We start from the raw sequence: 27,392 nt of genomic DNA on the forward strand, positions 1-27,392 counted from the left end.
ACGACAATAAATCAATATAATTTCAGGTGGAATGCCAAAACAAATTGTGCTACAATAAATGGGAAAGGAGATATTTCTAATTTAGAGAAACTTCTAATTGAGTGATTTGAAGTTATGAGTCATTACTTTGAATTCCAAGTACAAAATACGTTATAACATCACTCACACAAGCTAATCAACATTATAATCCACTAATTTTCTACATCCATCTTTAATAGTGGGCATGTAACACATTTCTTCCTCCTCACAAATAACTGATCAACACAGAATCAGAATAGTCTGTGTGCCAACATTTTCCCTTCACCCTTCCTCACTAAGTAACCATAGAAAACACTAAACTTTACAATCAAAGTATATTAGGAAAAAAAAACACTGAAGACTTTTATCTAAGAGTACTGTGAGAAGTGATTATGCAGGTAGGATTATTCAACGTGTCTGGTCCTATTTCACTTCATTTGCAAGGATTTACTTGGCATCACTGCATTAAACTCGCCAAATGGAAGATTAACATTTTAAACCAATTAGAATCAAATGACCTGTCTTGAACTAAACTTGCTGAGAACAGGTTTACACATGAACTTATTTTTTTTAAAAATCTATCAGAATGTTACGGAGGTGTAGATTGATTTCAAACCTTTACCCATCACAAATATTCTCTTCCTTACATCTGCAACTCTTTCAGTTTCAATCCTTCCTTTCATTACAACTTCATACAGCCTTCCAAGATCTCTGCATTTCTCCAACTCAATTTTTTGTACATCTTCCACTTACATTGCCTCTCTCCATGAAGACTACAGATCAGCAATCTGGACCAGGAGACTTTACATTTCCCTCCAAAAACCTCTTCAGTTCTCCACAACACTCTACTTGGAACACCACACAAAACCACCATCTTATAAACTCTTTTCGTGATCTTCCTCTTGGGTAATGTTTTATTTGAATAATCTTGGAGGCCTTTCCTTTCTGTAAAACCTGCAAGATCTTACTTTTTGTTCTGTGGCCCGCATGCTCTTGACCTTCAATATCCCAACTCTGCTAAATTTGGCCCATTATATGCCAGGAATATTTTAAACCTATAAGATAAAGCTGACAATGATCAAAGTAAGACCACACTGCATTCTTAAGAAACCAAATTATTTGCTTCACATCACAAAATTTATCACTGCAAGGTAAAAATTAAATCAAAGCAAGTGCTTTTAAATTGCTGGAATTATTGTTCAATAAAAATAATCATTTTCCAGACTTTTCACAGATCAGTAGTAACTTAATGAGCTGAAAGACTCTTTGATACTAATGCCAGTTTGCTTCAATGGGGCCAGTAAAAAATAGACTTGAATTGAGAACTTCATACATGTCTAGTCTGGCTGTTTATTATAAAAAGCACATTTTCATCTCTTCATTACTGTTTAATCTCCACGTGAATAAATGCCATTAGCTAGGTATGCTAGGTTATTTTAAAGCATTGTTGAAAGAGGATACATTTTATCCAAAATGATTTTTATTTCATGAATTCAAGCACTCTCATTAATCTTAGGTATTTGCCAGATTATTTTTTTAAAAAAAGTCACTTATAAAGTGTAAAGGAGATTACAATGTCAATTCATCCCATAGAATTATAATCGTTGCTTCTCTGAACCTGGCATACCTACTTCAAATACAATCCTCACCACCTGATTAATAGAGGCACCAGGATTTTGCATGCTTCAGGGAATAGCACGTCAAGCCCAGGCATGATTTTGAGAGATGAGGTCCCTTTGGGGAAGGGACAAGGTGCATCAGCTTACCAGAGATAACCCCTGATGCCAGTGTTGCAGCAACTGGTGTCTGCCTCTTACTCACTTTTGCCAGAAATTTGAACAGTAAACCATGTTGAGCCATTGCAAACATAATTCTGGGTAAAGGGAACATAGACCCCAACAGGCTAAAAAGAAAAAAGGTGAAAGTTCAAAATAAATCACATTCCGTACTACATACTAGTAATGGATACAATTACCAAATATAGAACAGCTAGTGTCAATGGTCTGGTCAATTTTTTTTGTTTTGGATGCATTGTCTTTTTTGACTGTCAAGTTGGTGTGTTCATGTTAAAGCAGTATAATTTTCAGTTTAGGTGCAGAGCTTGGCATTTCCATGTACTAACATGCACTGACTTGGAAAGCAAGACTTCCTGAATCATTTGCCAAATCCCCAACTCAAGATTATCTGGCAAAATCCAAGATGAGTCCTTTGTCACATTAACCAACTTTAGTGACTCATTCAAGTACAAAACCACTTATGCTGGGCTGGCAGGGTGGAGTTACATCCTTAGCAAAGGCGCGCAGGCACTCGTTCCCTCTGCAAGCCTACAGGTCACCCTTGGGCGAGGTGTAGCACCAGCTTAGCTCCCCAATCAGGGTCACATGAAGCCATGGGAGTGGATGGTGGATGGTCATATGAACAGCCAGTGCATATCACAAGTCCTGGTTACACAACCACTGACACCAAGCAGACAATCTCTGAAGAGTACTGAAAACGACACTGCCCAGAAGAAAAATATACGGAACATTAATTGACAGGTTATTTGTGGTTGAGTTACAGTTTTAGCAATGGAAACCTCTGGCCAGTCACTGAATTTATAGGTCTGCATCCCCCCACCTAGTACCAGTACCTAATAACATCAACATTATACAGGTTTCCCCTGCCATCCGAAGGTAGAGCATTCCTATGAAACGGTTCGTAAGCTGAAATGTCGTAAAGCGAAGAAGCAATTACCATTTATTTATATGGGAAAATTTTGTGAGCGTTCGCAAACCCAAAAATAACCTACTAAATCATGCCAAATAACACATAAAACCTAAAATAACAGTAACATATAGTAAAAGCAGAAATGACATGATAAATACACAGCCTATATAAAGTAGAAATACTTTTCCACAATCATTACTGCACTGTTCTCCATAGCGAAAATCTCACGCAAGCGCTGTTGGCAAAAACATGGCACAAGCGCTCACCAGTAACCTTTAAGCTATGAAGCTGCCAAATCGTACCAAATAACACGTAAAAATACACAGCCTATATAAAGTAGAAATAATGTATGTACAGTGCAGTATCACTTACCGGAATCGGGACAGCGCCGAGCACACTTATGATGGTGTGTTAGGCTGAGTCGTCACAGGTTGGGGTGGTGCAGTGGCCCCCACCCTCCGGGCCACCAACCAATACCGATCCGCGAAGCATGCAGGGGTGCAGCGGTAGCCGGGAGGCACACAGCACCTTTAAGAAAAGAGCTGAAACAAACATGCTAATTAATCAGGTGCCACCCGGCACATAATTGTTGGCCCAGATCAGTGCTGATTTCCGACTGCGTCGTCTCTGATCTGGGCCGACAATTACGTGCCGGGCAGCACCTAATTAATTAGCATATTTGTTTCAGCTTTTTTCTTAAAGATGTGCTGTGTGCCTCCCGGCTACCGCTGCATTCTCCGCAAATCGGTATCTGTCTGTGGCCTGGGGGTTGAGGTGGTGGGACACTGGGGTGTCATCTCGTCATTGTCTGTTTCCATTAGGGCAGGCAGGGCATTTTCTATCTCTGCCCGCCTCGATGTCGAAGGTCGAGGTTCGTCGTTTGCTGTGGCTGATGTGGAAGGCTTGCCTGACTGGGGAGCCTTGCGCATTTTTCTATCATACAGTTCTTTGTAAGGACTCAAACCATCCTGCAAGTATCCCCTAAACCTAAGTACCCTTTCAAAATTAAAGTCGTACTTTATCATTGCAGCGAAAATCTCACGCCGTTGCTTCACGTTCAGTTCGCTACCGCATTCGGTTTCGATTGTTATCCTTTCCTCTTCCAACTGCATCAGCTCTTCATCTATCAGATCTTGGCCGTGGGATGCCAAAACCTCTTCAACATCATGTTCGTCAGCTTCCACAAGCCAAACTCACTTTGTCCTTACTTCGTTCACCATGATCAAAATGCTTAATTATGTCTAGTTTAACGCTAAGTGTAACACCCTTACAAGCTCTTTTAGGCTTTTCCGGTACCATAGAACTCATCTTGCTAATGACTGCTCACAGGCACGTGTTTAAGCAATGCCGGCGAGCATGCAGTGCCAAATCCGGGGAGAGCGGCTGCTCGGGGCGCGTGCTGCCTTTTATCGCGTGCTGATTTTTTTTTGTAACAATGAAAACACCTTCTGAAAGCGAAAACGGGGTACTAATGTAGGTCTTTCATAACAGTGAGGTTTCGTAAAGTGAACGTTCGAAAAGCGGGGGACACCTTATAAGTATTCTAAAGGGAGGATGAGGATACATAATATAGCAACATTTAGTAGGAAGTTAGAGGATTGGGAACCTTTCAACGAACAGAATGGAAACTAAAAAAAAACAAAGAGAAAAAATGAGTTATGAAGGTAAGCTAGCCAATAAAAGGATACCTAAAGATTCTTCAGATATATAAAGAGTAAAAGTGAGGTGAGAGTATATATTGGATCACTGGAAAATAATGCTGAAGAGGTAGTAATGGAGAACAAAAATGGTGGATGAACTGAATAAGTACATATATTGCATAATCTTCACTGTGGAAGACATTTGAAGGTGTCAGGGTGCAGGAATGAGTGTAGCTGCTATTATTAAGGAGAAAGTGCTTGTGAAGCAGAGAAGTCTGAAGGTAGATGAGTCACTTGAACCAGATGGACTATACCCCAGGGTTCTGAAAGATGTAACTGAAGAGATTTTGGAAGCATTGGACTGCTCCTTTTCACATTATATGTCAACGATTTGGATGAAAGAATTGATGGCTTTGAGGTCAACTTGGAAGATGAGATACGAAGATAGGTGAAGGGGCAGGTAGTGTTGAGGAGCAGGGAGTCTGCAGAAGGACTTTGGAAATGGGCAAAGAAGTGGCTGATGGATTAGTGTAGGGAAGTGTATGGTCATGCACTTTGGTAGGAGGAATAAAGGCATAGATTATTTTCTATATGGGGAGATATTTCAAAAGTCAGATGCAAAGGGACTTATGAGTCCCTGTGCAGGATTCTCTGAAGGTTAACTTGCAGGTTGAGTCGGCGATGAGGAATGCAAATGAAATATTAGCATCCATTTCAAGAGGACTAGAATACAGGAGCAAGGGTGTGATGCTGAGGCTTTATAAAGCATTGGTCAGTCTGCACTTGGAGTATTGAGAGCAGTTTTGGGCCTCTTATCTACAAAAAGATGTGCTAGCATTGAAGATTATCAAAAAAGATTATGGGAATGAAAGGGTCAATGTATGAGGAGTGCTTGATGGCTCTGGGCCTGTACTCACTGGAGTTTACAAGAATGGGGGGGGGGGTCTCATTGAAACCTATTGAATATTAAAAGGCCTAAGAGTGGATATGGAGAGGATGTTTCCTATGGTGAATGAGTCTAGGGCATTATCTCAGAATAGAGGGATGTAGAGATGTCCATTTAGAATGGAGATGAGAAGGCATTTCTTAAGCAAGTGAGTCATGTACCTGTGGCTGGGGAGGTCAAGTTATTGAGTATATTTAAAGCAGAGGTTGATAGGTTCTTGGTTAGGGTATCAAAGGTTACAGGGAGAAGGCAAGAGAATGGGGTTCAGAGGGATAATAAATCAGACATCCCACCCCGCAAAAACTCATTTCAGGGAGGTTGCACTATCAATTTGCGGAGACTCCCGGGAGAGGTGGGATGTCTGCAATGGAGTAGCTCCTTAGCAGCTAGCCAGCTAGTTTAAATAACGTTAGCTATGCTAATGAACGAGTGACACCTGTTAAACTCATCTCAACCTGTCTTTTACAGTCTTAACCCACCATGGGCAATAGAAAAGTCACTGTTGCAAACAGTGCAGCGAGCAACACTGTCATTATTTTGACCCCTATTAGGCAGGGGTACACTTTAGTGTAGTCTGGGGTGATGTACGTTCTATATTTTCTTTTTTTGGCACACTCTGCTATGGTGTGCTCTTACTCTCTCTCTCACTTGCACGCTCTCTCGGTTGCTCGCGCACGCTCTCGCTTTCGCGCATGCTCTCTCTCGTGGTCGCTCTTGCGCTCTCTCTTGCTTTCTCTCGCTTGCTCTCAAAAAAATTGATTTCCGTGATATTGTATATAATTTGCGGGCATCAGGGAGCCACTATTAATATGCGGGAGACTCTCAGAACAGGTGGGATGTCTGATAAATTAGCCATGATGGAATGGCAGAGCAGACTCGATGGGCTGAATAGCCTAATTCTGTTCCTATGTCTTATGTCTTATGGACACGTGACATAATCCTGAGACAAGAGCCTTTAATCTCTATTCAGAAAAGCAGTAGAATTAGGTTCCTGGGAAAATTAGCCAGGTCTTATAATTTGGTCAAGTGTGTCTGCTAAAGGATAAAATTTTAGACATTCTTTCCCCATTCCTTGAGGGAAGAGAAAGACCTTACAAGCAGAGGTGCAACAGGAAACTCTGACCTAAAAGACAGGTGTGATTAGTTTAAGTTGACGTTGTGGTTGGCACAGATATTGAGGGTTGAAGTGCCTGCCCCTGTGCTGTCCTATTCTATGGATAAGTGTAACCAGCAACAATTTCCTCTCCAGAAACAACTCTAACATCAAGGCCCCAAGTACACTCAGTCAGATCCAGTGGACAGGATATGATGTTCGCCAATACCTGATCCCACAGACCTGTGAACTCTGTCATGCCAGGAGATTACATGTGGACAAATTAAAATATTTATTTTATTTATTGACATACAGCATGAAATAAGCACTTCAGGCTGCACTGCCCAGTAATCCCTCCAATTTAACCCTAGCCTAATCATGGGACAATTTACAATTAACCTACTAACTAGTACATCTTTGGACCGAGACAGAAAACTGGAGCACTTGGAGGAAACCCACACGGTCACTGGGAGAAAGTACAAACTTCTTACAGACAGTGGCTGGAATTGAACCCGGGTTGACTACTGTAGAGCGTTGTGATAACCACTACACTACCATGCCACTGCTCAAATCCTCTTCAGAAATGATGTGTTCTCATCAACTTTTGGGAATCCCTCACTGCTCAAGATAGAGAAGGTACATTCAGGATGACACAGAGAACCTCAAGCTGCAGGATCAAGAACACAAAAGCCTTGCATAAACGGCAGGAGTGCACCACATCACAAACTAACCACCCATTTTCCACCTATCTGTGGAAGAGTCCACGGTCTCTAACTAGGCCTCATCAGCCATTTCATAACCCACATAACCAGACTGAAAAACAAAAGTCATCATTAATCCTGTAGGAGTCTCAACAGAGAAAAAAAAATGTAACTGCTATCGTCCTTGGCTGCTCCAAGAGCATCTATTGTGAAATGATGTTTTCAAAGCCCACGAGGAAAGAAATTCCAAACTGGGAAGTACATGCAAGTTCTTCTGCGACTCAGTAATAAAATTCATGATGATAATGGCAATTCAACAAAAGCACATCAAGGAATATCACTCCTTCATAAAGTTATCCTTTCGATTATAATCTGTCTGCACTGGCAAATTAAAAAAAAAGTTGGTCTTAAAGAAAGCAAGCAAAGCATGAAGTGTACATGGAAATTTAAGTTTGATTTAGCAAAGTAATAATGCTCTGACCATTTGACATTTTTGTTCTATATTTGCCCATTAACTCAGAACCCATTTTTACTTTCTATTTGCTCATCCATCCAGCTACAAAATCTCACCTGCAACCAAACCTGATGACATTGTAGCAATAACTGGAGTCTTCGTCTTAGAACTGACGTGGGCTAAAACTTTGAAAAGCAACCCATCTTCAGCCATAGCATAGATTACGCGAGGCATGGGGAAAATGGAACCAAGCAGACTGAATGAAGAGGAAAGACATGCACAATGCTGCAAGTCAGAGTCACATGAGGTATACAGTAAACCAATGAAAATTAACCTCACTTTAGGGCTCTACACAAGTTCCTAATTTCTCCTAATCAAGTGGAAAATGTGTTGCATAATTCACATAAATTTATTCTTCACAATAAAAGGTTATTTTTTAATGAGGGAATATATTTTTACATCAAAATACAGTATATTGGACTCTCTCAGTACCTAGTGGAAATGGTACTGAATTAGTGTAACTTTAAGGCATGAATTCACTGCCAACCACCATCTCATTAACTGACTGTAATCAGGATGTTGCAGTCGGGACTGAATTTGGCCAGTGCAAGTGATTAAAGAAAAGGGCTCTGACAGTAAATATAGGTATTAGGCAACAATGATTGTGGCTGCTTGTAATACCACTTCTACAGAATAATTTCACATCCTGAATTCTTCTACGTTCATACACTGACTGGCTGCTGAAGCAAGGTGCGGGGAAAGGGGTGCAAATGCAATCACCTGACTTTCCTCCGGCAGTTTATGCTTCAGGGGAATAAGCCAAATTAAAATTATAGAAGCTGTTTATAAAATACACATAGTAGTCAGGATTTTCTCCTATCCTAACTTAGGCAGAATCCCATCATAATCACTTTCACCGTCTTAGGCAATGTCTTTGGCAGTTGTAGCAAAATTATAGAAGGGGCAGGTTAGGGCAAATCAGGATAAACCCCTGAAACAAAGCAAGCTTACAATGTTATTCAGAGTACAGGTCAGAGGATCAGAAATTCAGTGCTGCTTAGACTACATTCACCCTTTTATTTTTTAAATGGTACTAACTCCCAGTTCTCTAATCCGTTGGCACCAACGACAATAGCTTCAGCATTGATGACCGCAGGAAGTTATACAAGAGTTGTTCAAGGGAACTCCATCTGTGTTAATGCAATCAATTAGCAATGAAAACTTTATAATTTTATTTAAGATGGAGGTTTCAAAGTTCTTTGTTTGTATTAATAGATAAAATAGTGAAAATACTGGGCATACTGTACCAGTACAACAACATTGACCAAATGAGGTTTATAGGCATTCTTGTTAAAACAACACTTATGTAGAGCCCTGCAGTGTAATCACTTAATAAAAATTAGTTTGATTTGATTTCATTCAAGTGTGGAAAGAGAAATTATGTTAGTCATATCCAAATGTTTTAGAAAATGTTTCTCCTTAACATCAGGAAAAAGATGCAACTTGAATTGCATACAGGTAACATGGGGTGAACTTAATCAACTACTACTGTTGAATTGTAAATTTGACTTAGATCAGAAGCTACCAATTACATACCTTTCTTAATTTACTCTTCCATCGATAATTAAATAAAATCAGGTGGGTTATATAACTGGCGATCATAATCCCCTATTGATTACCTGGCAGAGAAAATTACCTTATATTTCTTTGATTTTTTGAACTTATTGCGACCAGCTAAATCCTAGTGACTGGAACAAATCTAAACTATCAATTCAGCAAAATGTTTCATGTATTCTGCTACATAATCTGAACTTTACATACTATATGTTAAACTGCATAGAACGACTCGGAGGTATTCCTTATACAGTACTGTATACTTAAACTAGAAAGAAAGTTGTGTTCTTGTCAGCTTGCTTCACGTGTGAAGCAGCTGGGATCCACCTCACCATCTCCATCTCAAGGGCTTCAGTTCAGGATGGGAAGAGAATCACTGGCGAGGGACAGCCTCTCCACCAAAGTTTCATATTAAAAATCTGAACTCTCTTAGTAATGGGAATGGAAGGGTGGCTGACTTATGTACACCTTGCTAAAGTTGGCAGATTCACCGCACCATTTTAAAATACTGATTTTTGAATTCATTTTTATCCTAGCTCAATAATATGACAGAAGTTACTGCTATTCATAAACAAAGTCAATTAAATTGGTGAAACTTTTGGATCTGCAGATTACTGGAAGCCATTTTTTCCCCCAAATGGTGGAAGGTTCTTTCTGATTAAATATTCAGTCTACTATAAAGGAAAACAGGATTTACAGTTTAAACTAAAAAGAAATTGTTCATCACCAGTTTCAAACAACTTGGACATTTGACAAAACAAACTTTGATTATAATATACACATTAATGCCACAAAGCAAAGCTTCGGCAAACACAAGTACACAAAGAAATTTGCGGATTAATCTAGAGATGATACCTGAACCAAATCTGTACAGCACAACACTAAGTTAAAGCAAAACAAAACTGTTATAGACTATACCATGTAAACAAATGCAAAGAAATACCAGGACCTTTATTTATTTAGAGATACAGCATGGTAGAGGCTCTTCCAGCCCAACGAGACAGCGCTGCCCAGTGACACCCATGTGACCAATTCACCTACTAACCCATACATCTTGGGAATGTGGGAGGAAACCAGAGCACCCTGAGGAAACCCATGCAGTAAAGGGAGAATGTACAAACTTTTTATAGACAGCGCGGGAACCGAACCCAGGAGAATTAAAGAGGGAAAATTACAACAGTAATCCTCAGCAACAGCATAGCTTGGCTCAAAGCATGTCTGATAAATGTGCATGCCGCTGCACAAAATGGAATATCAGGGTCTGAGAGCCATGTGACTCATTTCAGCCTCCATCTCCCCTTTCTTTAAAAAAAAAATTCCAACACAAAATTATGTATAGGTACGCACAGGCAGGCGATTGACTTCCTTATGGAAAAGGGCATGGTAGTAAAGCTGATTAATTGGTCATTGGTTAAAGGGCAGACAACTGTAACTTTGAATACACACAAAACGCTGGATGAACTCAGCAGACCAGGCAGGATCTATGGAAACGAGTAAACAGTCAACGTTTTGGGCCAAGACCATAGACACTGCCTGGCCTGCTGAGTTCCTCCAGCATTTTGTTTGTATTACTTGGTTTTCCTGCAACTGTAGATTTTCTCGTTTGTAACTTTGAGCAGGCAGCTTAGATGGCTGGTAGGTGCATTTGTTGTAGAAGATAATCAGTTGGTTAAATAGAATAATAGTATACATTTCTGAATCTTCAAATGTGAGGTGACGCATTTAGGGAGGACTAATATGGCTAGGATATACACAATAAATGGTAGAGGTCTTGGAAGTAGTGACAGATGGTGAGGGGGTGGAAATCTTGGCATAAATATCCAAAAGATCCCCAAAATCAGCAGCACAGATAGACAAGATAGTTAAGGAGGTATATGGGATCACTGCATTCACTGGCCAGGGCACAGAATACAAGAGTGACAGGTATTATAACTATTCGTTAGGGCATAGTTCTGGTTACAACACTCTGGGAAAGATGTGATTGCACTGGATGGGATACAGACAAGATTCACCAAGATGATGCCTGAGATGGAGCATTTTAGCTTGGTGGAGAAATTGAAAGTATGCTGTATGCTTTCTTTACCTTCCTATCTACTGTATTTGTGTTGGCTCTTTTAGTGAGCAATGGACATGCATGCCAACATCCCTCTATGCTTCAGTGTTTTCAGGTGTTCTGCCAGTTACTGAATTCTTTCCCCTTAAATTTGATCTCCCAAAGTGCAATGCCCCACGCTTGTCCAGGTTAAATTCCATCTGCCATTTCTCTGACCACATTTCCAAATGGTCCATATGCTACTGAATTCTTTGACAACCTTCTTCACTATCCACAACTGCCAATTTTTGTGTTATCAACAAACGTATTGATCAGGCCACATTTTCATCCAAATCATTTATAATGAAAAAAATCAATGTCCTTCTGAAACACCGCTGGTCACAGATCAGTGTTAATACCCTTCCACCATGACCCATCATCTTCTATGGCTAAAATAAATTTGAATCCAATCTACTAAGATTGTATATATCCCATAATCTCTAGGAGTAATTTGCCATGTAGGCCTTTGTCAAAAATGTCACTAAAATCCATTACACGGCATCCACTGCCCTATCCTTAATGACCTATGCCACCTCCTCAAAAATAAAACTCTATCAAGTTTGTGAGACATGACCTTCCCATCACCTACAGAAAGCTACGCTGACTATCCCCATTAAATCCATGCTCTTCCAGATGCAAGTAGATCTTCTCCACAAGAAACTTTTCCAATAATTTCCCTAATGCTAATGTAAGGCTTACTGGCCTATAATTTCCTGGTTGGTTTCTAGTGCCCTTCTTAAACATTAGCTATTCTCAGATACCCTGGAGGCCTCATCTGTGGCTGAAGAGGATACAAAGATTCTAGACCATATCAATCTCCTTTCTTTCCTCACTTAATAGCTCCTGAAGAGCATCAAGGTAAATAAGTCTCTAGGGCCATTAGAATTTCAGCATACCACTCCCTGATCTAGCTATCTGCCATGTCCTTCTCATTGGTGAGTTTCTATATCTCTTTAGGAAGCAGGTAAGTAAAAATATAAGCACGAGAAAGTCTGCATACGCTGGAAAAACTCAGGTAGGTCAGTCAGGCAGCATCAATGGAAATGAATAAACAGTCGACTTTTTGAACTGGACTTCTTCAGCATGGGAAAGGAAGGGGGGAAGAATAAAAGGTGAGGAAGGAGAAGGGAGACAGTTAGAAGCTGAAGCAGAAGGGTAGGAAAGACAAGGGCTGGAGAGGAAGGAATCCAGTTGGAGAGGAGAGTGCACCATAGAATAAAGGGATGGAGGAGTGGAGCCAGGGGGAGGTGATAGGCAGATGAGAAGAGGCAAGAGGCCAGAGTACAAATAGAAGGGGGGGGGTGGAGTGGTGGGAAGGGATTTTTTTTTAATATAAAACATGTGGGTGCCCATGGCCACCCCACGAGACTGGAGGAAGTGGGAGGAACTGAAGGAAAAATTGTTGAGAGCAAGGACCAGTTCTGTCAGAAGGAGGAGGGTGCTGGTGGAGGTGAACTGGTTAGAAAAAAGTCCAGGAATTTGGCAGTGGCAGATTCAGTCAACTGGCTAAAGATGGCCTTGTTTTCAAATTACAACAGAAAAGCCTCGAAATAATGGTCATGCATAGAAGAAGGTAAGTTTAAATAGAAGTTGATATTGAAAGTATATGAAAGAATTTAAATTAGTATAATTTAGGAAATAAAGGAAATTGTGTATTCCGTAAACAGGTGCTGCACATACTGTTAAACATATAGTTTATGGATAAGCCACTTCCTCACAGCCATTACATAATTTTACACATGATCAGATGAAACAAGTTCAACTTGATTACAAAATTATTTTGTACATGAAATATTCCAATTGAGAGTGGGGAAAGGAGCACAGATTCTGCTTTATGTAGGAATGCTGTACCAAAAGCTATTCCAATGATGTACTCACAAGTTGGACTATTATTTTCATACCTTGTTGACAAAGCACAGAGAGATCCGACAGCCACCAGGTATTTTGCAGGGCCCCAGCCGACATACTGAAAGGCAACAGGAAGTGGGCTCCGAGCATCCAGCAGGTAGTACGGCATCATGAGGGTGAGTGCAGCAGAAACTCCAAAGTACGCCAGGAAGCACACCAAAAGGGAAGTCACAATTCCAATGGGAATAGCCTTTTGAGGATTTTTCACCTCTTCACCTAGAATGGTAACAAGGAACATTTTGTGGCTTGCATACAAATAATTACTACTGAATAGTGAACCTTGTTGATTGGTTAAAGGTCAGTAAAAAATAAAGATATGTCACAGAGCTGCCCTCCGTCATGTTATTTTGCCAGAAGTGCAGTAATAGATGTTTATGTTATAAGCAATGAATTTCTGATGGTGATTGCACTGCACTTTTGATAATAAATACGAAGTACTTGGATCAAAAGAACAGCGATGCAAATAAGGAAAAACAGTAACACTGGATGAGGGAGCAGTACATCTGGCTTTTTCTGTAGCAATGACAAGATGGGAGAGATGGCAAGTAATGCTATGTTTAGTGTTGTAGCGTGAATGAAATCACTGGAGAGGCAGAGTTACTGGCAGCTGCTTTATCCGACAAAACAAGGTACAGCAGGCATCATACGGAGACACTTTGGTGGAAAGGTCTGCTAGCCCAACGTGGGCTTGATATTAATTTGCTAAACACAAAGGGCAATCCCTATTTACAAAGTATAGACAATGCTTTCTTTTGAAGCTACATACACAACATCACACCTTCTAACTTCATCCTTTCCTCCTGATGCCTGCATGTCTGGGTTGGTACTCACAGCCTTTAGGAATGCAAGTTAAAGCCACAATACATTTATTTGTGTTTTTTTTACGTGATAACATAGAGGAGAATTCATATTTATAAAGTATAGATAATACTGTCTTTGAAACTACAGTATCTGGTCAAACTACGGCGTCAGCAGCGTCTGGTATTCACAGCTTTTAGGAAATGCATTGTGAACTCAGTCCACAGTACTTTGTCAAGCAGAAGACTGGAGGCCAAAGTCATTTAAGTGTAAATGAATCATCTACCCAAAAACTCACTCTAACAGTTAGAACAGAAATGAAACAGTTAATAAAATTTGTAATGAAATTAACTTCTATCCAAAAGAAGCAGAATTTCAATGTACAAAATTTAAATTTATGGGGCATAGATGCACACAGAAGCGAAAAAGGATAGATTTACATTCAATAACCTGTAGTTCCTCGTGAATTTGATAATAAAAATCCATCCCTTTCTTTCTAAATTTAGGAATCAAATACAATTCTTCTTGGTACACAAGTTTCATTTGACAAAAAGAAACATCATTTCGGAGAAGTGTTCTTGTGCTGCTGGCTGAGCAGGAAAAAGGCAATCATAATTGTATTTTGCAGTTACTGGAACAAAACATTGTACGGGCAATGGGAAACCTTACTCTTAAACTACCCATGTTTTACTTCACCTGTTAAGCAGTCATCTTACTCAAAACCACATGTGACCAAGAAACAACAATGATTTTAAGTTTAGAAAAGTAATTACACATACAAGATCCTCCTCAAACGGGCCAAAATATTAGAGGGTAATGACAGACATAGCCCTTAAGTGCACATCATTACTGGAGTTCAGTTATATTCGAGCTCTCTCAATAAGTAGAAAGTCACATACGAAGAGAGCAACTGGAGTGAATAAGGGTTAGGGTATTAATGCCCAAACTCGTACACCCTTTATCTATGCTACTCTAGTAGAGTGTGAAATCACTGGATTTACCTCTGGAAATGTCCAAAATTTCCACTGCATATAGTAGATTATTGTTACATAAAGAAATACATTAAATAATGATGTGATAAATAAAAAGTTGGTTCTTACCTGTAGTGGCAATACAGTCAAACCCAACAAAAGCATAAAAGCAGGTAGCAGCACCAGCTAATGTTCCACTTAATCCATATGGTGTAAAACCACCCACACCATAAGTGCTGGTGACATTCTCTGCAGATGAATTGCTATGAAATGGAGACAAAATACACATTTTGTTTACTCTATAAACTCAACTTTACTCGGATAAAAATCATTTCAAACACAAAATGCATGGGATGCGTGGGAAACACAAAACACTCGCATGGGATTTAAATTTGTGTCTATATGACGAAACAGGTTTCCAATTTATGTCAGCATGTTTGAAACCAATATAGGATGCCACAATTACATAGTCTAAATAGTTAATACTTTTATCACGATTTTTGATCCATTGTTTTTGTTCTAACAATTGTCTAGCTGGCACCAAGCTGGTGTGAGACATCTCACTGCCCTCAGGTTGTAAAAAAAATCTGCTCCTTTTAATCATGATGGGTTTAAGAAGTTGAGTCCAGCAATGCACGCCTCATGACAACAAATGTTTGTGCATGCCATTTTGGGCACACATGCCACAGGTTTGCCATCACTAACTCAGTGCTTTTTATTAAAACCCCAACAATTTCTAAAAATTTTAGTCCTTTGAAGTTACAGTATGCAATACAAAAATAAATGTCTGGGTCAATGTTGTTTTTGTAATATAACTATAAGACATAGGAGTACAATTAGGCCATTCAGCCCATCGAGTCTGCTCCTCCATTTCATCATCATCCCTCTCAACCCCATTTTCCTGTCTTCTCCCCATCACTTTTGACGCCTTTCCTTGACACCACAGCAATACAGAGGTTAGCGCGACGCTATTACAACTTGGGACTTGAGTTTGGAGCTCAATCCTGGTGTCTAAGGAGTTTATACATCCTGCTTGTAGAACATGTAGGTTTTCCCTGGGTGTTCCTGTTTCCTCCCAAAGTCCAAAGTAGTACTGGGTAGGTTAATTGGTCATTGTAACCTGCCCTGTGATTGGGTTAGTGTTAAATTGGGATTGCTGGTCAGTGTGGCTAATGGGCTGGAAATGCCCATTCAGCATTGTATATCTAAATTTTTAAAAAAATAAATCAAGAACCTTTCAAACTTCCGCTTAAGATATACTCAAGGACTTGGTCCCCACAGCCGTCTGTGGCAATGAATTCCACAGATTCACCACCGTCTGACCAAGGAAATTCCCTTCATCTCCATTCTAAATGGAGATGTATTCTGAGGCTGTGCCTTCTGGTCCTAGACTCACACACTACAGGAAACATCCTCTCCACATTCACTCTATCAAGGTCTTTCAACATTTGATAGGTTTCAGTGAGGTCACCCCTCATTCTTGTGGATTCCACTGAGTACAGGCCTGAAGCCAACAACTGGACCTCATCTAGTAACCCTTCCATTCATGGTATCAGTCTCGGGAACCTCCTCTGAACCTACTCCATTGTCAGCACGTTCCTTCTTAGATAAGGGGAACGAAACTGCCCATAATACTCTAAATGAGGCCTTACCAGTGCCTTATAAAGTGTAAACATTACATCCTAGTCATCTCAAAATGAATGCTTTTGCTTTTAATTAACCTATATTTGCTTTCCTGACCACTGACTAGGTCTGCAAATTAATCTTTAGGGAATCCTACATAAGGACTCCCAAGTCCCTTTGTACCTCAAGAGTTTTGAATTTTCTTTCATTTAGAAAACAGTCTACTCTTCCATTTCTTCTACCAAAGTGCACAATCATACACTTCCCAACATTGTATTCCATCTGCCACTCTTTTTGCCTATTCTCCCAATCTGTTTAAGACCTTCTGTAGCCTCTCTGCTTACTCAACACTATACGCCTGTCCACCTATCTTCTGCTCCCAACACTCAAATTTCTGGCATACTGCTAGTGTCTTCCACTGAAGACTGATGCAAAGTACTCAAGTTCATCTGCTATATCTTTGTACCCCATTACTACCTCTCCAGTGTCATTTTCCAAGCAGTCTGACATCCACTTCACTTTTCTTTTACTCTTTATATATCTGAAAAGTGCTTTTGTATCCTTTTACTTACTTGTTAGCTTACTTTCATATTTCATCTTTTATCTCCCCTTGTGGCTGTTTTAACCTCCCTCTGCAATTGGATCCTGGACTTCATAACCGGAAGACCACAATCTGTGCGGATTGGTGATAACATATTCTCCTCACTGACGATCAACACTAGCACACCTCAGGGGTGTGTGCTTAGCCCACTGCTCTACTCTCTTTATAATCACAACTGTGTGGCTAGGCATAGCTCAACTACCAACTACAAATTTGCTGACTATACAACCATTGTTGGTAGAATCTTAGGTGGTGACGAGAGGGCGCACAGGAGTGAGATATGCAAACTGAGTGCTCGTGGTGCTACAGCAACAATCTGGCACTCAACGTCAGTAAGACAAAAGAGCTGATTGTGGACTTCAGATAGGGCGAGATGAAGGAACACATACCAATCCTCATAGAGGGGTCAGAAGTGGAGAGAGTGAGCAACTTCAAGTTCCGGGTGTCAAGGTCTCTGAGGATCTAACCTGGTCCCAACATATCAATGTAGTCATAAAGTAGGCAAGACAGTGGTTATACTTTATTAGGTGTTTGAAGAGATTTGGCATGTCAACAAATAGACTCAAAAACTTCTATACAGTAGTTGTACCGTGGAAAGCATTCTGACAGGCTGCGTCACTGTCTGGTATGGAGGGGCTACTGCACAGGACCGAAAGAAGCTGCAGAAGGCTGTAAATCTAGTCAGCACTAGCCTACAAAGTACCCAAGACAGCTTTAGGGAGCAGTGTCTCAGAAAGGCAGCGTCCATCATTAAGGACCTACAGCACCCAGGATGTGCCCTTTTCTCACTGTTACCATCAGGTAGGAGGTACAGAAGCCTGAAGGCACACACTCAGTGATTCAGGAACAACTTCTTCCCCTCTGTCATCTGATTCCTAAATGGATGTTGAATCTTTGGACATTACCTCACTTTAAAAAAAAACAGTATTTCTGTTTTTGCATATTTTTAAAAAAATCTATTCAATATACACAAACAACAGGAAATCTGCAGATGCTGGAAATTCAAGCAACATACATCAAAGTTGCTGGTGAACGCAGCAGGCCAAGCAGCATCTATAGGAAGAGGTACAGTCGACGTTTCAGGCCGAGACCCTTCGTCAGGACTAACTGAAGGAAGAGTGAGACCACTACCCCGGAGGTCCCGCTTTTCAGCTTCCTATCCAATTACCTATATTCTCTCTTCAAGACTGCCTCCCTTTTCCTACCCATGCCATTGGTACCAGCATGTACAATGACTGCCAATGGCTTACTATCCCCCTTTAGAATGTATTGAAGTTAGCATTTACTAAACAAATGGGTAGAACAGCCTAATGGGCTGATAATAAAGTATGAATGTATTGGGATATTCTCAAATCAAACAGAGTATGCATATGGCTATTATACAACCAGAAATAAATGTCTTTAAATAGGAATATGCTGAGAAGATGAACATTGAATAACTTTATATACAGAATTGTTAAATTATTGTTAAATGAGCATTGTACACAACAAAATAGTAGAGGAAGAATATGCTTGTGCTGAAGAAAATGCAGAGGAGATTCATCGGGTTGTTGCCTGGATTGGAGGACTTTAGTTATGGGGTAAATTGGATAGGCTGTGCTTATTTTCCTGGAGCAAAGGAGTGGCCTGTTAGAGGTATATAAAATTATGAGGGGCAAATAGGGCAGGTAGTCATAATCTTTTACCCATGGCCGGGATGTCAGAAACGAAACAACATAGGTTCAAGATACAGAAGTGTCTGATCAGTGAGGAGTGTGTAATGTGCTGCTGGTGGATGCGATTACTATGTTTAAAAAGGTATTTAGACAGATATCCAAGTAGGTAAGATTTAGGATATGGACCTAATGCAGACAAACATGATTAGTGTACTTGGGCAAAAAGATTGGCAATGATACGGTGAGTCAAAGGGACCACTTCTGTGCTCTACTACAGTTCTGCGTCTAAAGAAACCCGGTCCAGTATCTGTGCCACATTTGGTCCACCAACTCAATAGTAATCCCGTAGTCTGCTCCACTGCCCGAGATCCCTTTCCGAATATTGACACAACTTTCCCTTAAAGGATTTCCACATCAAAATCCTGTAGCAAGCATAGCAACCATCTGTATAAAAAAATTCTCCTAACCTCCCTCCTGGTAATAATATTAAATTGGGACCTGAAAATCCCTCATCTTGCTAATGATGGATTCTTTTCCCACACACTCAACAAAACTTCTGGTCATTTAAAACAACCATTAAATTTTCACTTAGAAACTTACCTTATGGTTGCTGTAACGTTAATGAGAAACTCCTTACTGATTTTCCAGTTCTCCAGGTCTCCTTTCACAAACCCCGTAATCATAACAAATAAAAGGACCACTATATTGATGGCAGTAAATACTTTGGTGACCCAAGCAGATTCCTTTACACCAAATGACAGAAGACCTAAAATGGATAAAACGTTAAAAAGCATCATCAGTCAGGTCTTTTAGCCACACTAATGTAAGGGCATCCGTTAGTCTTGCGAGACCATGGATCTACACCTGGAAAGTCTTCACTCTCCAGGCCGCAGGCCTGGGCAAGGTCGTATGGAAGACCAGCAGTTGCCCATGTTGCAAGTCTCCCCTCTCCACGACACCAATGTTGTCCAAGGGAAGGGCATTAGGACCCATACAACTTAGAACCAGTGTCGTTGCAGAGCAATGTGTGATTAAGTGCCTTGCTCAAGGACACAACACGTTGCCTCGGCTGGGGCTCGAACTACGTCCCACACTAATGTACGAGGGGTGATTGATAAGTCTGTGGCCTAAGGTAGGAGGAGTCAATTTTAGAAAACCTAGCACATTTATTTTTCCTACATTTACACACTTAGTCCAGCGGTCGTGGAGCATACAGATCCCTTCTTTGTAGAAGTCGGTGTCTTGGACCTCCGGAAGTGGTCCACAGCAGGGGTGATTGATACGTTCATGGCCTAAAGTAGAAGGAGATGAGTTATTAACTTCAAACTTTCTGTCTTGTCACTCAAAGGGTTGAACTGCACGTGCATGTAGTGAGAGCTGTATAACTCATCTCCTTCTACCTTAGGCCACGAACTCCTCAATCACCCTTGCTGTGGACCACTTCTACAAAGAAGGAATCCGTATGCTCCACGACCGCTGGACTAAGTGTGTACATGTAGGAGGGGACTATGCTGCTAGGTTTTCTAAAATTGACTCCTTCTACCTTAGGCCACGAACTTATCAATCATCCCTTGTAAATCCATAGCAAATATGAAATGATTCAACCACAATGTTGGTCATGTTTATCAGCAAAACTAATAAAACGAGAAAGGAGCTGGATATTTCTGTTCCTTGCCAACGTATACAGCAAATTCCACCCAATGCATTTCCACCACCCTCAACACACATCCCCACAAAAGTTGGAGTAAATGTTTAGGGAACTTCCAGGGTTACTCAAATCTGTCTGATCCATCCCTGGCAGACTTAACAACTATAGCATGTAGGTACAGGCACCATCCTAACAGGCCTTAAAACACTGCCTAAGAGTACTTTCTACAAGGCTAGGAGTCCTTCAATTGATTCTTAAAAAATAACCAATGTTTCTCTTGTACATTGGAGATAAAAACACAAAATCCATCTGTCCTCGTATAAACAACCTAAGGCCTCCTTTCTGTTGTAACAGTGAAGAAATTAATATAGTGGTTGTGAAGTTGTACTTAATCTGAAAGCTGGATTTCAAATAAAATGTTAAATAAATCCAAATCTCACAATGGGCTGAGCGAACACACACGTTTAAGAAAATAATCAATTTTTAAAAATCAATTATCACTCTTAAGAATTTTTAGCAACAAAATATTGGCCTCAAAATTCTAGTGCATCAACTGAGCACATTGGATTGAATGCAGGGTTACAGTGGAGAGCTTGTGTCCTCGTTTGAGATTCTTAGGAGATCACAAGTCAGATAGTCAGGACTATTAAGGAGGGTTTAAAAGATCAAAATATTAAGGAACTGAAGGCATCGAAGTAACTTGGCAGGGACTTTGGGAATTACTGGTGATGGGATTGCTACAGTTTTAGTGAAGGAACCGGATGACAAAAGAAAACGGACTTGCCAAACGGGGTTCCCAATCTACAGTTCTTTTCAGAAAAAAAACAAGCTGCCTTGACAATACAAGCAAAGGTTGTTCCAAGGACGATGTTGTTGAAACTCCCCTGTGATGTTCCCATAGGACTATTGCACACAGGATAATACTATCACATGTGCAAACAATGCAAAATAATAGGAAGACACTCCCAGCTGGAAGTGATTGGTCACATTTAAGGAGATAAAATGATCTTGAAGTGCTTGGTATTGCACTTCACCACACTTTGGGGAAAAATATTCAATTTTCAGTACACAAAATTGAAAAATAAAATATCACATGATTGAATTTCTAATCACACCTTATGAAAAAATCTTGAGTATCTCCTATAAATTCTCCTTTTTTTGCACGGAGGTCCTGTTTTTAAACAGTTTTTTCCTCTCCATCGTCTTATACAAGGTATGTATAGATTTATTTACTATTTATACTATCAACTGCATCTATTGCCTGTGATACTGCTACAAGATTTTCATTGTACCATACCTCACCGTACTTTGTACATGACAATAAACTTGACTTGATAGACATTATAGTAAGCAAGCAGAAAACAGCAGTTTTCATGTATCAAGAATCATCTGAATCTGTTCCAAGATCATTTTAAAGTTGGAAAATAAAGTCAATACTGCTTTCCCCAAGGATAAGCTTCACCTATTAGACTGTAGAAAGGGTAAATATTTCATCATTTTCTGTCCAAAACAGAAGACCACAGGTTCTCCCTTTATCCTCTTCGCCCTGCTATTTCCATGCCAAACTCTCATTTTGAAAACACAAAATGATTTAACCATTAACCCTTCACGTACAGCATTCCAAATCTCACATAAAAATTATTTTCATTATATCACACTTTTTTCACTTACAGGTCAACTTAAATCTGTGATCCTTTTGTATCCACCTCTGTTCACACTCACCCCTCACTTTGCAATCAGTGCTGGCCAATATTGTTTCTGCTTATGTCCCAGCTCAGTTACATAGAGCAGCTGCTGGTGGAAAGATGTTGGATCTCTTCACTGAACCTGTCACTAAAGTGAAGGAACTCATTCATTCCTTGACAGAATAGCCAGTTTGCAAAACTGCTGCTAACAACTTGACCAAGTGTGGCTATACAGCAAAGCTTATTCCCGATATCCTGAGATGGCTTTTCATGTACTATCATATACAAAATTACGCCTGCATGAAAACTATCTGAATAACAATCTTTTCATACATGGAACATAGATCATAGGGACAGGCCATATGGCCCACTACATTTTCCTGCACATGTTCTATACCCCTCCATTCCCTGCCTGTTCCTGTATCTTAAACATTGCTATCATATCTGGCATCTATTACTCTGTTTAAAAAAAAGCTTGCCTCATAAATCTCCTTCAAACTTTCCTCCTCTCATCCACAGCCATGTTCTCCAATATTTGACACATCCACCACGACTACCTACCTAAATCTGGTCATCTGGTATTCTATCAGGTTGGCACTGAATATCTGACACCTGACAGAAAACAGTTCAAGTTGTTTCCATGCAGCAAATTTATTTTAGGTTCTATGTCGATATCTTAAGCTAGAAATTTACATCTTAAATGTATTTTAATTGTTCTGTCTGGAAATAAATACACAATTTATTATGATAAATGTTTCAGTTTACTGGATAAAGGCAGCTTATTGTACAACCTTCATGTAATTATACCTGATAATATTAATATCAGACACACAGCAAAGAAGTCAGGATATTCTGCCAATCCTGGTGAATGCATCCTGAAGTACGTGCCAAAAAATACTCCAATCTGTTTGCCAAGAAGTTCATCAAAGGTACCACTCCAAGCCCTGGCAACACTTGACGTACCTCGATACAAAGACAATGTGAAAAAAGTAATTAAATTAAACTGTGAATAATCAAACAAGATAATTATCAGATGAATAATTACTGCACGGATCTTGATACAATTCCAAACATCCATACTGCTTCTCTCACAACACGCTGGAGGAACTCAGCAGGTCGGGCAGCATCCATGGAAACGATCAGTCAACGTTTCCACGAATGCTGCCCGACCTGCTGAGTTCCTCCAGCGTGTTGTGAGTGCTGCTTTGACCCCAGCACCTGCAGAGTATTTTGTGTTTACGATCCATATTGCTTCTGTTTAAATTCCACGTGAGGGTTATATTTGATTTCTGGAACTATTCCTGGTAAGATTATTTTACACACACTATAATCATTGAACTAAAGCAGTTAATGCTCAGATATGCTCCTCATCATAGCTTGTCACACCAGACAGCCAGCCACTCTAGTGTTGTTTGGTTGCTGTAGAGCAGGTCAGTGTCAACTAAATCAGGTGAGAGTGAGCAGTTGCGCAGAACGTGTTCAATGTTCTGCACCCTTTCACCACACTCACAGGATTCGCTGGTCTTTAAACCCCTCTTCACCATATTGTCTCCCGTCCTACAAACTCCCGCTCTCGCTCTGTTGAGAGTGCACCACTTCCGCCTGTCAAGCAGTGCCCCATCTGGCCACATTTCTGTGGAGTCTTGCACTGTATTGTTTGGTGGGGTTCTGGCTTCTGTTTGTGGCCAGAGGTCAATCCTATATGTTTTGGGGGGATGTTCCGTGCGGCAGTTCCTCCGCTATAGCAAAGCTTTTCCTCGATTTTAGGCAGTTGGAAACTGGCACATGATGATGTAGTGGGTGCCGTGGATCCGAGTTCTGTTTACCTTTTTCAATTTTTGTTGTAGTGTGTCTTCGGATCTCTGGGGGAGCAATGCCTGCAAGTCTGTAAGTGATGTTAGTGGGTGTGGGGCGCAGTGTGCCTGTGATTATTCCGCAGGCTTCGTTAAGCAACGGGTCTATTTTCTTCGCATGGGCTGATCTGCCCCACACAGGTGCACAGTATTCTGCAGGTGCATAGATCAAATGCCCTAGCACTCTGCTAAGTGTGTGAGCATTAGCTCCCCATTTCGTGCCTGCTAATTTTTTCATATGCTCCTATAAACCTGTCACATCTTCTAGAAACATGCGAATTTAAACAAAGATCAAAATACAAAATAGTAACATAGTATAAATATTTTCAGTTTAAAGGAAATATTAATTTCAACAATTCCATGAACCATTATAATCAATCATTAATATGACCACTCGCACATCAAAAAATACTATGATATAAACCAAGGATTTGTACAATTCTATACTTCTATAATTTCCACTATATATTATTCAATATGTTCAATTTTTTGCATTCAAAATTCTAGCTCAGTAATAGTATTAAATAATTTCAAATGAACTAGCAAACAATATTCTGGAAAATCAGATTTCAAAGTCAAGACTTAATAAATATTCCTTTTAAGCTTTAAGGATTAAGCATCCCAGGCAGACCAAAAAGAAAAAGCCCACGCCAAACTGTTCTCAAGCAGGTGACGGTGAGCCATCTCCTTTTACCATCCTGTGAGAAAGTATTCCCAAACCGCTACTGTACAAGGATGGTAAAATTTTGACTAATGCCAATAAATCAATCAGTAATAAATTTTCTAATTAGGTTAGTGTGCAATTTGAGGGGAACCAGCAAGTAGTGGTACTTCTAAGCACCTGCTGACCTTGACTTTGAGTTTGCAGGTTTTAGAGTAGTACAGAGATTCAAAAAGCACTTTTTGTGGATGGTATACAAGGACGTCATGACACTGGCAATGACGGACAAAACAGTGGAAGGCATGTCAGTCAAACCAGTTGGATAACCTTAAGATTCTTAAGTGTTATTGAAGGTGCATTCATTCAGGTAAATAAAGATTATGCCATCAAGTTCCCATGCCTTGTAGACAGTGAAAATATTTGGGATGTCAAAGGTGAACTATTTGCCACAGAATGTCCAAGTTCTGACATGCTCTTGCATCTGTATGACCGTCCAGTTAAGTTTCCAGTTAAATGTATTGCAAAAGTTTACCTTTCATTATCATAGAGAAAATACAATGGATTCCGGTTAATTGAGACACATCGGGCCCAGTACATTTTGGCACAATTAAGTGACTGTCCCAAATAGTGAAGTTTCAAGAGAATAGTTAAAAAGGTATATAAAAAAAACTATTTAACTGAGTAACAAATTATGTATTTAAATGAAATGCATAACAAATTAGAACACTACCAGTACTACTATAGTACTATAAAACTGTTAGTTCCCAATAGCTATCAGAGGAATTCATCCAGTGTATGCTGCCGTGTTCTTCTGATTGTTCTTCTAAGTGAAGAAAATCAGTACAGATATCTAGTGCAGATAATGGACTGCCTTTATACAGTGCTTTCAATACCTCCAAATTCTTGGTAGTTCCTAACCCTAATCAGTGACAAAAATCACTACTTTTTGAAAACAAACACACATAACTGGCACCATTTAAAAGCTGTTCACTGTAAGCACAGTGCAGTGTCTAATGGCCACACAAATGCACGAGACTGACACTAGTTAGAAACTGTTCAGCACAATTCTCCTGTCCAATTAAGCAACATAATGTCCCTAATAAACCAAGGGAATCCCAGCTATTTTCTCAATTAGTTTTTGTTCTTTAAGAGTTGTCCCGAATAAGTGGTTGTCCTGATTAACCAATGACCTAATTAACTGGAATCCACTGAATTCAGAAATTCATTGTAATCTGTTCTAGATAGGAACATTGCCTTTATAATAAAGAATATATTGCTAACAAATGCAAAGGGAAAACACTGGTATGAATAGAAGATTGACTTGCAGAATAAAGGTGGCCTGTTCTGGTTGGCTGCTGGTGAAGACTGGTGTTCCACAGGGGTCGGTATTGGTCCAGCTTCTCTTCACAACTATTTGGATGACAGAACTGATGGCTCGGTGGCCACATTTGGAGATAATACAAAGATCGCTGGATGGGCAGGTAGTGTTGAGGAAGCAAGGATTCTACAGATCTTACAACAGTGGAATTATGAACTATGGATTGTCAGACGATCAACATAACCAATAGAGGAACACAGGCAACGATTACAACAAAGCTTTGCCTACTGGGCTATGTAAAAAAAAAATGAATGGTTCATCTCCCCTGGTCCAAAACAGTTGTTTTTTTTTTTAAAAAGCATATATTTCTACTGCACTTTTCAGCCAATCCAAAATAATCCAAGTTTTAGAAATGAAAAATAGAATCTAATTTATAATACGTAAAAACACTTACCAATGACATAAGAAAGAATCAAATTCCAGCCTGTGATGAATGCACAGAGTTCACCAACAGTTACATAACTGTATAAATATGCAGAACCAGTCTTCGGAACACGAGCTCCAAACTCCGCATAGCAGAGTCCAGCCATCACCGAAGCCAATGCAGCAATTAGGAAAGAGATGATAATGCTGGGCCCAGAGTCCCATTTCGCAACCTCGCCAGCCAGAACGTAAACACCTGCACCAAGAGTGCTGCCAACTCCCAGTGCTATCAAGTCTATGGTGGTCAAACAACGGCATAGCTTGGACTCTTCAAGGCCACTCTGGCTTATAATCTTTCTACGAACCAAACATCGAGTGAAGGACAGCACTGAGCCGCAACGTATCATCTTTGAGAAGGATAGCTGAAACAAAGAGGAAAATATTTTAGAACTGATACATAGGCAAATGTGTCTGGTTCTTTAATTCCTTTTACATGAAATAAGGTTTCATTAATCAGTTATCATAAATAATTACTGCTCAAGACCTTAATTCAAATTTTATGAATTATCACACCACTATATTTCAAACTTAGTTATTGTTAAACACAACTAATTTCAACAACCTTGCTCAACAAATATTGACAGGACACTGCCAGCAAAATTACATCAGATCCCATTATCTACATAGGAACCTGTACAAAGCTTTTGTGCCAAGATTCCAGTGGCAGAAAAGATTCTGTAAATGCTGGAAATATTCAGCAACCTCCAGCCTTTGTGTGGGAACTCAGCACGCCAGGCAACATCCGTGGGGGGAAAAAAATCAACAGTCAATGCTTTGGGCTGAGACTCTACATTAGGACTAGTCTTGGCCCTTCATGACAACTATTTATTTGCGTCCATAGTTGTTGCCTGACCTGCTGAACTTCTCCAGCATTTGTGTGCGTTCTGTCACGTTTACCTGATACAGAAATAGCACCTTCAGAGG

At 40.0% G+C, this 27,392-nt stretch overlaps 1 protein-coding gene across 4 annotated transcripts in view; it reads right to left on the bottom strand.

Moving 5' to 3' along the window:
* Positions 1-27,392, bottom strand: part of slc7a2 (solute carrier family 7 member 2) — a 147,487-nt gene that overhangs the window by 23,624 nt on the left and 96,471 nt on the right. For 3 of the 4 annotated variants that reach the window (XM_063043044.1, XM_063043045.1, XM_063043042.1), the window contains 6 exons: positions 26,440-26,830; positions 22,961-23,116; positions 19,421-19,586; positions 15,071-15,204; positions 13,166-13,388; positions 7,675-7,814 (listed from right to left, as the gene is read on the bottom strand). In XM_063043044.1, the coding sequence (XP_062899114.1) occupies positions 7,675-7,814; positions 13,166-13,388; positions 15,071-15,204; positions 19,421-19,586; positions 22,961-23,116; positions 26,440-26,815 (1,195 nt within the window). In that variant the 5' untranslated portion in view covers positions 26,816-26,830. Of the gene's footprint in view, positions 1-1,784; positions 1,922-7,674; positions 7,815-13,165; positions 13,389-15,070; positions 15,205-19,420; positions 19,587-22,960; positions 23,117-26,439; positions 26,831-27,392 lie in introns of all 4 variants that reach the window. The other variant, XM_063043043.1, reaches the window with a different exon arrangement.

The sequence above is a fragment of the Mobula hypostoma genome, chromosome 3 (genome assembly GCF_963921235.1).
Source record: "Mobula hypostoma chromosome 3, sMobHyp1.1, whole genome shotgun sequence".
Taxonomy (NCBI): domain Eukaryota; kingdom Metazoa; phylum Chordata; class Chondrichthyes; order Myliobatiformes; family Myliobatidae; genus Mobula; species Mobula hypostoma.